We start from the raw sequence: 17,374 nt of genomic DNA, 5'->3' as shown, positions 1-17,374 counted from the left end.
AATTCAAACAATTCTATGACTAAGAAACTGAACAGATAGTCACAATCCAGTTTAATTTGCAGTGCAAGACAGGAGGTGTCTCAACTGCCCACTATTAGGAATCCATGTTTCTAAAGTTTTTACTTGATATGTGAAGATGCTATTTAAGAAGATAAATACTGACTGTTGCAATTTTGCAAGTATTTCCTGGATTGCAATTTGCTTTGATCAAAATTTAACTCACTGAAGATGCTGAATTTTAATTTACTGGTGAACTCGTTCTTCTGATTTAAATGAAAGGCTTAGTAAGAAGCTTTGCTTTAGTAAGACTGCCATACAGAAAATATGCATCACAAATTAGTCATATTCAAGTGCTTTGAGTTATAAATCTAAATCACTCCATTTAGAATTTACTTTTTGATAACAGCTTACCTGTGAAGATTTCAATGCACGTGCTTTAGTTTATAAGTAAACAACTGCATCTAGTCAGTCTGTACTACAACCTCCTACCTATAATATACCTCGCATATGGCCACATCAGTGTCATTTCTGAAACCTTCATCATTTAACATTAGTCAGTTTTGCTGCTCAGGGACCCTGCAAGATTGAAATGCCAGTAGTCATGTCAGTCATATTTTCAGAAAATAACTCACTGACTTTCATTTGTGTCATGTACATCTCCATAGCAGAAATCTAGTTGAATCTTACTTTTTAATACAAGTGCCTAGCTAAATTACACTTCAAGTAACTTAAAAAATGGGAAGTCTTTAAGAAATGTACAAGCAACATGAAGGCCAGAAGCTGCATTCCTACTCATCCCGAAATAAACTATAATAACTGGTCTTTTACAAAGAAGGAACGAATGTTTTATGCCACTTTTAATGATCATTGCTCTACATAGTTGAATATTTCTGGGATTTTTTTCCATTCTGGCAGTGATTAGCTCTTTCAAGGTCTTATTGTTGAACAACAGCTTTCAAAGTTCATTAAAAACCTTTTAAATTTTATCTATGTACACATGGTAAAAGAATTAAGATTTTATTTTTTATTTTAATTAAATTTTTAGAACATAAAAGTTCCAAACTTAAAACACATAGTCTGTGTTTTTAAGGTCTCTTCAATGGTAAAAAAAATCTTGATTATCTCTGCATCTTTGTGAAATCTGCCAATGCTTTAACTTAACTAAATAATGTGCAACAAATCAAATTGCAAGCTTCAAAAATAATAAATATTTTACAAACCCTTTTTAAAGTCTGTAACTCGGCAGACAAATTGGCATCTCACTCTAGTACTTGCATAATATAATAATAATCTCAGCAATTGTTACTTGATGTTTCTGAAAAACCTAGTGAAAAATCAAGGTGGTAAAACTGAGCTGTGTCTGTGATGCTGCAATGGCATGTACTTTCTACACATCAAAATGATTCACAATTTCATTGTCAGGTGATTTGCTTGCATGAATGTTGTGAAGGAGTGGGATAATGGTAATATGTGGGTCATTTTCCACAGCAAAATACTTAATTCGTTTTTAGTTCTTGCCTTATCAACTCTTCAGCCAGCATTCTTTTCACAAGACAAAACAAAGAACCAACCAAAAAAAAAAATAAAAAACCAAACAACTAAAAAACAAAAAGCCCATTCTCCTACAAGCCCCCCATAAAACCAACCCAAAACTGAAAAAAACCCCAGCTCAATCTTTTCATCCTAGTTGATTACAAAGCCACTGAAATGTACCATTTTGTTATGTAAGCTAACTACTCAGAAAGTATGAAAGGGTTATTTGCTAGTTGAATAAATGAAAAAAACTTCCTCAGCATACACATGCATAAGCAAATGCAATCCAGAACCGAATGCCAATGTTGCACTTCCATTTTTTTAATTACACTTGTCATTTCCCAGAGGCTGAATTTCAGAAACCAGTAAGCTGAGCAGAACTTAGTAGTCTATACTGGTCTTTCTGAATTCTGAATGTTCTGTTTCAGCAGGAATGTGTGACTGTTTTTGCTTGTAGCAAAAGGGTAGTTTTGATTTGCTCTGTGTCAAAGAAGTTCCTTAAAGGTCTGGTGTTTATAAATCTGTTTTAAAAGCTGTGCATAAAAAGGTTTCTCTATAAATACAGAATGGAACTTTTTGGCCTCTTACTTGGCTTGTGTTTACTGAGTTTTCTCCTGCAACCTCTATAACAACTGCCATTCTGTGATCAGTAATTTGGCTGCACAGATGCTTCTTTCTTAGTGAAGTCTCTACTTAACTCATTCTCTTCAACTGGAAGCTGAAGGTGTGGGTAATTTTGTTCAGTTACACTTACAGTTTTGATTTTAGATCCTTTGCACCTACTCCATGGCCTTGTGATTTTATTTCCTCTAAAAAGATAACTTTTTATAGTTATCCATTCTAACCCATGTTCCATTGAATTCAGTTCCCTAACTACTTCCTTTTGAGCTGTACTTGAAAGGGCTTTAAGGTTCAAGCCTTTTATTTTTGTACCTTTTTTGTATTCATTCATCTCTCACTAAAATTTCACTCATCTCAAAGTAGGTCTTAGCTATGATTCTGTAAGTCTGGGAATGCAGTTATTAGAACGTCCTCTTGTTTCTGTAAAAAATAAGTATTTTAACATTGTAATTTATCAAATACCTAAAGTATATTTCTTTCATTTAGAAAATAATGCTATGGACTTTGAATTTGGTTTTATAGTTCTATTTATTTAGTTATATCATTAGAAGGTACATGTATAGTAGCATTTCTTAAGAATACTGAACTACATCATCCAACTTCCCGTCAAATTACTACAGATTTGCATATAATAAATTGAAAAAAAGGATAATATAGTTTTTCTTCTGTATTTTTAGTAATGCTGATAATCTTCTTTTTTCTTGACCCTGCTGTTTAACTGCAGGAAACATCAATAAATTCTGGCTGATCTTTTTCACCTTTCTTACTAAAACCAAGGTAATTGAAAGTGTCTGCTTTTATTCCACTGTGTAATAAAGGGAATTGGAGATATTCTTGAACTGTTGAAAGTATTTTTTTAAGAATAAAGCATTTACTACAGGAACTGTTATAGAAGAAAAAAACATTAAGATTGCATTTTCAAATACCAAAAGGAGCATATTTGGTTTGGGTTTAGTTTTAACTATATTTTATTTAATTATATCGGTTTATCTTTACTTCTACCTGCCTGGATTTCCAGTGTGCTTGAAAACCTTGGTCTTTCTTTCAGATTTCTATTTTCTCAGGGAAGAAATGCCTTCTTGTTATTTAAAATAATGATGCTGAAAGTGAGGAGATACTAAAGCTGGGTTATAACCAGCTGTCATTTAACTTTTATTATCAGTCTTTGTCTGATATTACCTTTGGCACTTCTGATTAATGTAATGTCAGACTCATACTAGAGTGATTTTGCACTGATAATGTTCTTTCAAATTCTTTTTCACCCAATGACTTTGCGTTGATAATGTTCTTTCAAATATTACAGACATGGTCTTCTCATAAGTAAAGACTGGCAACTCTGCATTCTGCTCACTTATTTACATCTTCGTATCCCATTGCCACCTTCAAAAATATAGAGGGCCCTTGGCACTGAAAGCATTTCATTTTGCTGATGAAAATCATGAATGGGATCTGGAAACACTCAGATTTTGGATATTCAACTCCCAGAGAGGTTCATCATGGGGATGAGCTTTATTTTGAGTGGCAGAAGGTCTGGCTATACAGACATGATATTCTGGTCTTTTAAAGGAAAAAGAACCTCAAGTCATTGCCAGATCTAAAAAAAACAGATTCTGGGCAGCACATTTAGGAATAATACTAAGAAAAAAGAAATGTTGGGTTTTTGCCTCCTGTGGTTTTCCATAACACTCAGCAAAGATTGGTTATAGAAAATGGATTTTGTTCAGGTTTTTTTGTTGAGATCTTCAAAGCAGCCTTTGTAATAAAGTTGTTTTCAGTGTTCTTTGCCAGAATATTTGTAAAGATTATAGATTCTTGGAGATAACAACTAGGATTTTAATTCATTACTCTTCTCTTCCTCTCTTCAATACTCTATACTAATAGATCACTTTCCAATTAAGGTTTTGGGGGTTGGAAGGAGTTAGTTTTTTTTGTTTGTTTTTTGTTTTTTTTTTTTTTGTTTTTGGGGTTTTTTTGGGTTTTTTTTTTTTTTTTTGGTTGTTTTTGTTTTATTTTAATGAAGGTGGAGTTTAGAATATTATTACCAGCTTGAAGTTTGCTTAGCTTGGGGGTTTTTGCCTCTTGCTCAGGCTATTTTCCCCTTAACTCTAAAAAATAATGTTACCAATTTGACATTATTACCTCATTCTGCTTTTAAACACCCCCCCCCCAGTAATATTTTGAAACAAAATATCATTGCTTAACTGTAAAAGTATCTAATAGCGATCTTATTTGACATCCAGAGTTTCTGAAAAAGTTTGCTAACTATTTTAATATTTTAAAAATCAAAACTACTTTCTTGTATTTAAAATACTGTAGCAATTAAGAGTGGTGGCTAGAGCATTTCTTGCAGACCTACTGTGAGATATTGTAGGTGTATTTTTAGATCTACTCAGAATTCAAGTCCTGGAACAAAAGAAACCTTCTGCTGTTGAAATATAGCAATTAACTCAAAAATATTTAGTAATGAGCCATAGTTATCCCAGACATTTTCCTTGATCTTATTTTGATAGAAGATAAATGCATTACCCGTTTTACACTTTTTTTTGAGTTCTTTCACCTTCGCTGGAGGTTCTCTGTTGGAAAGATTTTCACTCCCTAGTTCTAGGCTATTTGCCTTACACAATGCCCAGTAAACCATCTTCAGAGAAGGAAAGCAAAATTTATGTAAGCGGATTACAAAAACAATGGCATTGGATGAAACAGTAAACAAGGTGATGATTGTCAGTGAGTGAAAAAAAGGAGGCAAATTTCAAATAGTAAAGAGTATACAGAAGCTATTTCTATCTATTAAATGTAAAGTGAGTGGTATAAATAAACTTTATGTGTTCAGTCCTTAGAGGGGAGAGGTAAGAGAAATGCTGATTTTATAGTGTTCCCTACGTATAAATTTCTTGAGTTTTCTATTACTTTAACAAAGAACAGAGATCCTTATTATTTTTTGTCTTTTGTTTCCCCCCCATCATTTTCTTTCAAGAAATACATTTAAAATTTATTAAAGAATTGTCTTTTTTTCAAACAACTTTAGTGAATGTTTTCTAGAGTTCTATTTTTTTAATTGAAGAGGAGTTTTAAAAGTCTTAAATTAAAAAGTATTGCTTGTCGAATGAAAACTGTGGAATTACCATATTCAACCTGGACCTAGTAGTATAAATCAAAATTCAATCGAGAAGCAGTTCACATTTGAAAAATTGTTACCTCTTTTCTCTGTCTGGATTTTAAATGCCCAGTAGGAAAAACCTTAGCGTCCACTTCTAACGCAACCCAAAGCGCATTCCATGAGAATAAAATCTTTCAGTGAGAAAGATCTGATGGAAAGAAACTCTGAAACTGTCAGATATCTAGATTAAGCCACCAAATCCAGGCAAGAAAAGTTATCTCAAAACTTCTAAAAGCTTGGTGTCTGAATTAAGTAATCAAAATAATAATCAGAATGTAAAATGCAGCAGATATTTCTCTACTGTGTTTTTCGCCACACAAATTTTTTATATTATTTCCATTCTCTGTAAAATAACTCTTCTCCTAAATATGGAGATAAGCATTCAGCCAAACGGTTTCTGAAAAATTTGTATTTGTAAGTGATCCAGATTTGTGTGTGAAAAAGCAGAAATCCAGAGCTTCACAGGATGTTGGTCCAGATTTTGATATAGAAATGAAAATGTAAATATGAAGAAACATTTTAAATTATTAATAAAGGATTTGATCAGATATTTTTTCCTAATAGTGTCAATTTGTGGTCATATATTTCAATGTGCTTTTATTTTCCAAAGTAATTTTACTGTATTTTATTTATGTATTTTAGGCACGGAAGGGGCAGTGTTTGGGCACTCTGTGGAGACACCCCATATCAGAGCAGAACCTTCCCAAGACCTCAAGTAGGTGTTGTTCAAAAAGTTGCTTTAAAATCAAGTATTCTCCAAAAAATTAAGTCTGGATTAAAATAACTGTATCTGTATAGTCATATATATACTGCCTATTTAATGACTCATAGATACAAAACCACTTATAGACTCCAGTTTGTTGTAACTGGTCAAAAAAAAAACCCCAACTCCTATTGCATGAAATGTAAAATACAGTGCTTTTTATATATGATCTGCCTCCCATAGTGGAGTTCTTAAAAATATATTTTCCCTAGAGTGTGGAATATTCAGGTGTTTGTAGGGCCCAATGTGTGTAGTATTGCTCAATAGCATCAGACCAGTTTGATTTTTTATCAAACTGTTACAGAGCTGTTACAGAATATATAGGTCAAGCTAAAGTGAACAGTCCCAGATTTTTCCATTGAGCAGTGTTTCTGGGTTGTTGGGCTTTTTAATACTAACACACACACTTTTCAGATATTCATTACCAAGTGAAGCTGCATTTCTAAATGTAAGTTTTTTCTGTATATAGTCAAAGAAGATGAGGAATCAATAGATAGCAAAAGATTAAAATTTACTAAGGAATCTGTAGAAAAGAAAACTTGGAAAAGTTTAAAGTGAAAACTTTTTTTGAAGTGCATGTATGTGCACTGCTAAGTACTAGTCTGTGATTCATATGGATGTGATTCATAATGAGAATTACAGAAAATCAAAGGTCCTTTCTTGTGTTCCTCCCAGCAGAACTGGTGAGAGAGAGTATAGGCTTTGACTCAATTCTACTGTGATTTTTGAACCTTATATAACTATCTCTTCACCTGCCCAGAAGTGTTTCTAATTAATTGCTGCAGAAAAGCATGGTTAAATACTCAGCCTTACATTTGCAAAGGCATTGACCAATAACAGTGTTGCAGAAATCATTTGCAGGAAGCTGTCCATGTGGACAAGTTTGACCATTGTACGTGGAATGTGTGAAGTAAATTGTTGTGCTTGATTATTTACACCAAACATTTTAAAGTAATGTATGGCTTTGGGGTCTTCCAGAGGATCCCGCTCACTGGATTTCTATCTTAAAAATCTCTGTCCCTTTCCATGACCCCTATCAGTCCTTTGTGGAAAAGAATTGTAAAGGCATTTATTAGTGACAGTCACCAAGGTGATATGATCTCTAATCAGAGGAAGTTCAGAAAAATCAAAGGAACATAACAAGCTTTTCTTTTTTCAAGGGACCAGCAATTTGGGTAATAGGCTGGAACTTGTCCCTCTCAAAAGAATATTTTCCCTACATTGCTTTCTCTACTTCTTTCCAATCATCAAATAATATTAACAGAGTGAAAATGTGTGGTAAAACAGATAATCCTGTGTCTTCAGGATTAATTTAAATTAGGTTAAAATCACCTCACTTTGCTTCTGAAATTCACACATGGGACAGTCACCCTTCCAGTCTTTTGTCTTTATCCATTGCCATGATTCCTATTGTTGCTTAATGATTTCAACTCTACTGTTACTTCAGTAACAGTTCAGTTTCCAAGGTGGACTTAAATTAGTAAGCATTTGGCAATCCACTTTCTGCCCTCTCATTAATAATTATTTTAACCCATACCTTTTATTCAAAAAATTGAAGAAACAGACACCCTTGGAGTTGGGTCAGGTAACTTTAGCTTACTTGTAAGTGATTTGTTCTTAATATATTTAGTCCATATTATGTTCTACAAGTTTTTGTACACATGTGCTCCTGTATATTAGCTGGATTCCATCGTATTCTTTTTTAAAACTCTCAAGTCAATTTAGCAATTTAAAAATTATGACAATTACTATTAGGACATTTCAGTGGGCTGGTCTGGGTCCTCTTACTTTTTAATGTTTTAGGTAAACTTACCCAAGGTGTCAAATAATGGCAGTCCTGAAATCACCTAGAGTATTTTTCCAAGTGCTGCATCTCCGTGTCTTTGGATAGTTAAACTTAATGGTAAGCAATGAGAGTGTAGAAAGTTTGCTGAATAAACATTATTCATTTTTTTCAGTGGACACAATTGAATGCAATCTGACAGCAAATTGCAGTGCATTGGTGCAAATATATTAGACTATGAGAATTATTGTATACAGGGATGAAAGATAATGGAATATACATTAGATCATTAATTAAAGTATATCATCCTATGTTTTTCATGTTGGAATATATATTTGTGGTCAATTAGTGAACCTTAGACTTTTTTTCTCTTTTCTCCAAAATAAAATATAATGGAAACCTATTCATCACCTTGTATATGTAAAATGATTGACTACTGGATTGAAAAAAATGGAAAAATGACAACCTTGATTACTCTGAATGAGGCATAAATATAAAATTTAGTCCAAGAATTTGATACCCAAGAGGATCATAGTACTTCTTGGGATTTTAGTTTAATCTATTATTAGCAGGAAGACAAAAAGATAAAGTCAGATTCACATTAGCTCAACATATCTAAACCTTGCCTAAGATACTCTTAGTTCTATAGTCAGATTTTGAGGTCTTCATACAGGGAAGATCCCCTAATATTTACTATTAAAAATGTGTTGTTTAAAAATAAACTTGAGTTGAGTACTAATATAATTAATTCCTGTGTGTCCCACCATTTGGGTCACATCTTTCTCCTTTCTTGCCTTTTCAAATAATAGCTAGAAAGGTTTTGCTTTCAGGCAGTGCTGTTATACAATCCTTTTGAAACCTTTTGTGTCAAATCCCAAAAACTAATTAAAGATGACATTCATTAGTTGGGATAAGTAGCATAAAAGAAGCATGTTTGAGAATCAGGAAAATGAATTATATCTTAATAATTTAATCTTCTTGTTTCTCTCACTACTGTTTCTCACAGGAACACAGTTAGGAAAACTAAACTGCCAATGTATTCCCCAAATACTGGTTTTAGGCCAATAGTGCATTAAAATATGGTGCACTAATAGGCAATACCCATGCACAAAATAGACAGACAGTAGTTAAATGCAGATAACGTTGCCCTTAATAACATCCTTAATAAGGGGATGAATTAATTTGTTGTTGTCCTCTGGAGATAACTGCAAGATCAAATTTAAAAGTTATTCTTGTCTTCTATGTCATGCCTCACACACCACAATCAGTTAATCCTGCAAGCTGATGCTGGGAATAATGGGATGAAAATTGATCAAGTGGCAAGGAACCATGCAAGATAGTTGGGTTCTACTTTGCCTCTACTAAGAATTAAAAATATTCCTATCTTGCACAGGAGGTCTGGTTCATTCAGAGTTGTCTGATGGTTTGTAAGAGGCACCTTTTTGACATTTAAGGGATGGTTTCCTAATAGGTCAGAATATTATATTTTTGAAAGCCTGGAGCCAAAGAACACATCACATTTTGACCTTAACTTGTTAATCGTCTGAGCATGTTGAGAGTGACAAAATCACCATGCCTCTGTCATCTATTTTTAGCCAGAAATCAAATAATAAACAAAACCTCATCAAAAAGTAGAAGATGCAGCAGAGTAAAAACACCCGTCTCCCTTCCTATGCTGTTTTAATGATGTCAGATTCTAGCTACTTTCAGTGCCCTTTTTTTACAAAATAGAAATAGTTACTATTTTTGTTTTCATAATTTATGTTAGCTATTTCATTGTTTGGGCATGGATATTGACAGAAACTTGTTTGGTTAGTCTTATCAGTAGCTGTTGAAAGTATGATTTTTTTAACATGCATGTTCATAATAAAATAGGTATGGATATAGTAAAATTTGAAAAATTTCCAAAATTTAAGCTTCTCTTTTAAAAACACATGTGTTCTTCTCCTTTTAAATATACATTATATGCATTTATATAGATGTGTGTTTGTGTATATATGTGTGTATATATATTGATATAATTTTTTAAATATTGAAGTAAACAGAGAAGAAAGCCAGTAATGAAAGGTTGTAACTGCTATGCAGACAGGACAGAGTAGAAACAAATGTAGCTGGGTATGGCTTTTAAATGGAAAGAACAATTTGCTTTAGTGTTCAGTGATGATTATTATATTTGACATTGGAAAGGGAAAGGGCTCTAGCAGGAGCCAAGATATGAAGGATAAAAATATTACTATCACAAGTGATGGAAAAATCCATTCAGTTTCATATGCTTAATTTAGGATACTGGAACCTCCTTTTGTCCAGGCTAAACTACCCTGGCTTCCTCAGCCACTCCCATGTCTTACACTGTAGACCTTCACCAGCTCCATTGCCCTTCGGTGGACTCGCTCCAGTGTCACTATGATATTCTATGAAAACTTCTTTGTTAGGATTTTCCTCTCCCGAGGAGCTGAGGGCCTCAGGAAAGAAATGTAAACAACAACTATATGCTGCTGTGGAATGCAACAGGTGCATCTTCCATTAGTTCATATAGATTGTTTTCAATTGATGACCAATCACAGCCACCTGTGTCGAGGCTGTGAGCAGTCACAAGATTTTGTTATTCATTCTATTCTATTCTTGTTCTTTCAAGCCTTCTGATCATCTTTTTCTCTCTGTTCTTTTAGTATAGTTTTTTATGTAGTACTTTACTATATATATATATATCATTATATAATATATCAGCCTTCTAAGAAAATAGAGTCAAGCCTCGTGTCTCCACACATGGGAAATCCTCAACACTCCAGCCCCTCAATGTCCTTCTTGTAGTGAGGGACCTAGAACTGGACACAGGATTCAAACTGTGCTCTTCCCAGCGCTGAGCACAGGGGACAATCACTGCCCTGGTCCTGCTGGCCACACTATTGCTGATAGAGGCCAGGATGCCATTGGCCTTCGTGGTAACCTGGGCACAGCTGGCTCATGTTCAGCTGCTGTCACCAGCACCTCCAGGCCCTTTTCTGTTGGGCTTATGATTATATTTGCTTTGTGATTATGCCATGTCATGCCTTCAGGAACCCACAGATGGGCTCCAAACGTAGCTGTCTCAGCCTACACAGCATTATGAGAGTAAATTTATCACCCTATCAATCTCATTTGAAAAGCCATATAAAACTTGTAGCTGTAGAAAGCATTTGCCTAGTGCTGGGTTAATGAAAGACATGGCAACTTTACGCTGCAATTATTGTGAAGGCAGCCGAGGATTTTTGTTTACATGAAGCTGCATCAGGTCTAACAGCAGGCGTGACCAGTGAGTGCTCAGAGTGCCAGAGGGAGATGGTGAAGGTTTCATTAGGTGCCCTCTTGTGTGCCCTTGGCTCCTGCAAGGCTTGTTTCAACTGTGGAGTTGCTTTTACACTGCTTCCAGATCCCAGCTGCTGCTTAATTCTAATTTCACATTGGTGCAGCCTAGGACTAGGCACAACAGCCCACAACTTGTTCAGGCTTTTCATTCTCACAGGTACTGTGGGTAGAAATGTTTCACTATCTTTTTAAATGGAAGTGGAGCAACAGTCCTCCATGCCCAGGAGATATTAGAGATACCAGAACTCATTTCTGACATGTTTTGCACTCTAAATAATCTTGTTTCACCACACCACCATACCTACATTTTGCTGTAGTTTTTCTGATGAAACCTGATTTGTTATACTACTTATATTCCATGAAAGTTGTACAATATATCATTAAGTAATGCTTCTGTAGCATCCATAATATTTTCATTTCATGTCTTTCTTTTGACTCTAACTGAACAGTCTTATCAATGCATTACTAAGAAGGGCTACTTACATATATATATATATATACAGATATATATATATATATATATTTTTACATTTGAGCAATCTTTAGTTTCCTTATTCTTTCCTTATACTAAATTTCTCCACAGAGATTTTTTCCTCACTCCAGCTATTCCTGTTCCCTTTCTGGGAGTATTTCCATTTTCAGTGACAATGTTTAACCACTTTCACAACAAAACAAGGCTTCTTAAATTCTTAGGCTCTGTGTGTGCCTATTCTCTCCTCTTATGTCCCTGAGAGATTGCAAAGCAGTTAGGCTGTTTCACACAAGGCAGAAGATCTTTAGGTTTCTCTGTGTTTTCTGAAAGCTGGTGCCCATCTGAGATAGCTCACAGTACTTGTATTTCCTGCTGTCACTTTACCCATTTGTATACACATGGCTCCAGAATACCCTCAGCTTCTGCAACATCTTGCTTCATGTTCGGATGAAGGCTACAGCATGTGCAGTACATGGAGTTTGCAGCAGGGTTGTGGTTGTGAGTGCAGAAGTATGGTTTGGCTTCTTGTCTTAGCACCATGTCAGAGCCAGACAAAGGATCTGGAGGTCATACAGAACGAGGAGGCTCAGAAGTTACAGGAAGTACTGAGAACTATTATTTCTGCAGTCTACCAAACAGCTCCAATTGCTTATATCTATAATTATACAGAGAATTCCAAAGATATAAACTAGAAAGAATGAATGATTTTACATGTCTTATCCTGCAATTCACATTTTATTGTTTGTTTGAATTCACTGCCAAAAGAATTAAAAAAACTATTTTACCTCTTCACAATCTACTACTCAATTTTGTATTGCAGAAAGTAAAAATATCTTTCTAGTTTGGACATGGTAGTTGTCCTTAAAAAGTGACTGAAAGTAAACTCACCAAACCTTTTCTCTTCTTTTTTTTTTTTTAAGATTGACTGATTTTTTAAATTTTCTTCTTGGAATTTTTGAATACAATCCAAATATGGGCCATTGGAAAATCTGTTCCAAGGTATCTTCTATGCTTAATCTGCAGAGCTTGAAGTAGACCTGTCAGAGGATTTTCAGCAGAATAATTTTCCATGAGATGCTGTTTTCTCAAAATGTGGATCAAGCCATATCACAGTTTGCCTCAGCTAAAATATATCTGTTTATGTCAGCTTAAGACCCCTTAGAGAAACAATATAGAAAATATAATTAGACAATTACAAGTGGTCTGGACTGTTACTTCCTAATCACAGGAAACTAATGGTTTTCAAAACTGAGACTCTTCAGACTCCCCCAGGCACTTTATCTTCAGATCTGACTCTTGACAAGCACTTGAGCATTTTCTGTGGGCATGTTGCTTCAATCTCTTTCTGACAAGATAGATTTCTATTTTAAGGAAATATATTCTGAAAGACAACTCAGGTAATGGAGCTATTTCTGTGAAGACAAACTTCATGTAAGAATGTTTACCAGAAAGGCAGGGCATGTATGGAAAGGGATTCAAGCTAGAATTAAAATAAGGAAGATAATGCAAAGGGAAATATTTAGGGTAGAATGGGGTAGCTCTAAGTTGTCAGGACTATGAAAAATCCTTTTCTCATACCTTTCCTTAAGCGACTGTTTTGGATTGTCTTATATCCAGAACTTCTTCTCACAGCCTGGAAATTTAGACTTTCAAGCTTGTTTTGGTATTTCTCTCAGAAATAAAAGCTCATGTTCTGAACCTCACATTTCTACTAATTTTCTTGAATTTCAAAGGTTTGTGTTTTGGATGACTTATGACTGCATGATTTTTTACTACCTGAGATGCCACTTATGATTTTCATTTGTTTTCTTCTTAATATTACTTCTGATTGGGATAGCTTTCTTGTCTTTAGCTATTCTGGCTATGCCTTCACCCATGCTAGGAAACAATAATGCATTGAGCTCTCTTTAACCTTCCTCACATCACCTGCTTTTTTAGTCAAGCTCTTGCATTAAATATTTGCTTTTTCCAGACTTTCTCACTTTTCCTTGATGCTTCTTCTACAACTCTTTCTATTCCTTTAACGACACTTCCGAAAAACTCCTCAATTACTTTTTGTTCCTTTTTATTCCTCCTCAGTAAGAAATATATATTTTTTTATATTCTCAGAAGAGATCCTTTATTTCCCTATGTGGGAGATTGTTTTTCTGATTTATCATCTATGCCAAATAACATTAAAATATTCAGTGGTTTCAGGTGTTGCTATGACAATGCAGACCTATTGGATTTAAATCTGTGGCATATACAGGGCAATTAGAACTCATATTTGAGGCCAGTGAATTTCTAGGTTAGTGAAAATTTTAGAAGTTACAATAAGAGCATGCTGACACATGCCAAAGTCAGCGACATACAGAGCATGGATATAACATGAAATGCAGTACTGAATGCCATTCTACTATTTTGATTTAAGTCATGTAAGTTTTATCTTTGTTTAATTTTATCATCCATGAGTTACACAATTGGAAACTGGGAGAAAAAAAAAGGTTAATATTTATTGGTTCACGCAAAAACTAATTTCAAAAAAACACTTATCTAACTCTGTTACTTAAGAATTGTGTGTGTTGTCAAAAAATGAGAGACAAATCATGCCCAAGATTAGGTTTTCACGTACATAAAAATACGTTTCCCATTAACATATGAGAATTTTGCTTCTTAACAAAGAAAAGATGATGATCAGTAAACAATATTAAGAATGTTTAGGCTTTCAAATCTACCCCTGCTTTTCAATAATAATAATAAAAAATTATTCTGAAAATATAAGCAGTTTGTTAAAAGCATCAAAATACAACAGGCTTCGAGAAATAGAAATATTTTGGCAATGATTCATATGCATCTTGAAGAGGTTCATATTTTGATACATGTAAATGTATCAAAATATTTTTAGTCACTTTTATATATATATGTATAATCTTGTAAATAGTATAAGCAATAAGGTTGGAATGATTGAATAATAATTTTACTTTCATATTATTCCCACTCTAATGTCAAATGTAGCTATTCAAGAATCCACTGTTTGAATAGTTAAAAAGTAGTCCTAATAAAAAGCTTTAAGATTTTTTGTTACCATGATCATAAAAGTCACTGGCTATTCTTTATGTTGCAACCTGACTTCCAAGAAATTAACTGAATGGAAAGCCTAATCTTATCTATCACCATAAGTGCTCATTGGACTCCTTTGAGGATCCTTGGTCTCACTGGAAGACTCTTTAAATAGTTTTCTTTTAAGATCTGGACAGCCAACTCTTCATAACAACAGAAATAGAAAAAATGTATATTTTAAATTGTTGGAGGTTTCTGAAAAACAACATTTTCAAAATTATTTTCAAAAAAATTCTTAATTCTAATTTGGTACAAAATCCTTTCACTCATGGGAGAGGAAGATCCTGCATTCTCTGGGGTTTTGGTGTTGAGGGTATTTGCTTACAATAAAACAGTAGGAGGAGGAATAGAGAGAGATTTGGCACATCCATTTGCCTTCCTTCTCCTCTTTGTGTGTCTTACCGACCCACAGTCGCAGTCTGCCACAACTCTTGATCTACAGGTAGCACATCAACGGTACTATTATTGTTATCTATGGAAACCTACAAAAGGCTTACCAAGTAAATGTGTAGACTTTCCATTGTTTTTATATTTGCAAAACTTTCTTTTTTCCTAGCGGGGTTCCTATGCTCACTGAAAAAAGGTACAATATGTGTTGGCAAGACCATAGTGTATAAAAGTTAAATACTGGGAAGTATTGATTTCTTGACCCCCAAATATAAAGATGTCAGGAAAGGGGAAATGAGTACCTGTTTTATGTGTGAGATCCCTAGCTGACATAGTTTTAGTTCACTGTTTTGAATAGAAATTTTAAATTGGTAGAGGTTTATGTCAGTTGTTTTACTAAGTAGCATGGGTTGGATATAGGGTTTAAATAGAGAGAAAGCAAATAAATTATTTGCTTCTGCACAGGGGAATCTTCTATTTCTGTCTGTTTTAGAGAAATACTTTCCACGAGCCAACAGAAAAAAAAAATTAACATAGATAAATTATATCCCATGTGAGTATGAGGGATATGCAGGAGGTAAATATAAAATATTGCTTAAAACCCAGAAGGAAACCTTTTCTTTTGGTTCATATTTTAAATTATTTTTCTCTAATACAATCTAGGTCAGCTTGTAAATAGAAAATACAAAATGAAGAAAAAATGTTTCTGCATTTCTGATGAGAAATATTTTAATACCTTCAAAGGAACATATTCGAGATACTTTAAAAGTTTCCCATTTTTAGCATTAGTTCTTTCGTTATTTCAGCTCAAATTCATATGGCTTTGATCTTATGAAATTTATCATCTTTCACAAATTAACCACTGATAATTAAAAAGAAAAAGCCCTTCTCTGCCATGGATAGATCATCTTGCTTCATCACATATAGCAAATTGACCAATTATATTTGTTAAAAACTCTTTTAAAAAGCCTTTTTGTCTTTCCTACAGTTCTGTAGTTTCTGTCTAATAATAGCAGCAGTTACCTTCTCCATCAGAGCAGTTTGTTGTTTGGGAAATAAAAATCAATTTTATTAATAGGATTCACTCATAGATGTAAATGCCACTGTGACAGGCCATCAGTAGATCTGAAAGGAAAGCAAATTTTCTATATGCTATTATAATGATACACTTTTTCTTGGAGGGATGAGCATTACAATGTGAGTGTTGCAATGAGTTTATCTCAAAACATTGAGGAAATAATCTATGTGTATAGACTTTTTCATTTGCAGTAGCATACTGCAGTCTCTTTTCAGATGCAGATCAGCCAGAGAATAACAATAAGAAAAGTAAGAACTGTAAAACAGATTTAGGCATTCAGTTTTACTAATAGATGGGTGTTGTTTTAAAATCTGCCTTGATGATCATTAGTCATTCCTTGACATTTCTACCACATTATTTGATTTCCAAAGGCTGCCATGAATCTCTATTGTCTAAAAATTTTCTTCTCCGTGGTGTGGAGAAGTCTGATATTATCAACTTTTCAAGTTGAGAAATTAACTGCCAAATATATTCTTTTTAGACAAACATAAAGTTATTTACTCTAATGTACTTCGTGAAAAACTGTGATGAAACTAGACTAAACAACTCTAAGCTATACACTGTCAAAAGTTTATTCTTCAAAGAAAGCCATAGTTTCTTGATGGATGTTCCTAAACAGATTTTAATTGTCCACCTGCTGAAAAGTGTTAGTTAGGTCTGAGGGATTTGGGTGTTATGAAACCAGAAATATTTTTGGCTTGGCTAAGACACATTAATTCAATGCAATAAATGTAGCTAAGATCACTTTTGTCTTTATGATTTTGAAATGGCATCTGAAATCACAGAGAAATAAATGTTAATATTCCTGTAAAGTAGATTATAAATCACACTGATAAGCTGCTGAAAAATATGGAATGGAAGAATAAAATCATTTTACATTTATACCATTCAGTTTCCTTTTAAGTTCAAGGTAAAACCTCATTAAGGCAATGAAGTACTTTCAGAAACCTCATTTCTAAACTTTATAATTTACATAATTTATAAAATATTTTGAAAGTTCTTTTTCTGCTGTCCTGTAGCCATCAGAAGTTCACAAACCAGAACCTGAGAAGCACTTGTGAATGTCATTAAATAATTCATGATATTTAGATTCTTCTCCAGTACAAAGAACTGCAGAACCTTCTATCAACTTCTCC

General features: G+C 33.8%; 1 protein-coding gene across 2 annotated transcripts in view; it reads left to right on the top strand.

The window, feature by feature from the left end:
* SGCZ (sarcoglycan zeta) overlaps positions 1-17,374 on the top strand; it is a 171,611-nt gene that overhangs the window by 140,329 nt on the left and 13,908 nt on the right. For both annotated transcript variants that reach the window (XM_041490283.1, XM_041490274.1), the window contains one exon: positions 5,954-6,026. In XM_041490283.1, coding sequence (XP_041346217.1) covers positions 5,954-6,026 — 73 coding nt within the window. The remainder of the gene's footprint in view (positions 1-5,953; positions 6,027-17,374) is intronic.

Source organism: Pyrgilauda ruficollis, unplaced genomic scaffold, assembly GCF_017590135.1.
Source record: "Pyrgilauda ruficollis isolate IOZ18807 unplaced genomic scaffold, ASM1759013v1 scaffold1, whole genome shotgun sequence".
NCBI lineage: Eukaryota > Metazoa > Chordata > Aves > Passeriformes > Passeridae > Pyrgilauda > Pyrgilauda ruficollis.
Note: the sequence above shows the minus strand (reverse complement) of the source record. Positions and strands in the feature narration are given on the sequence as shown.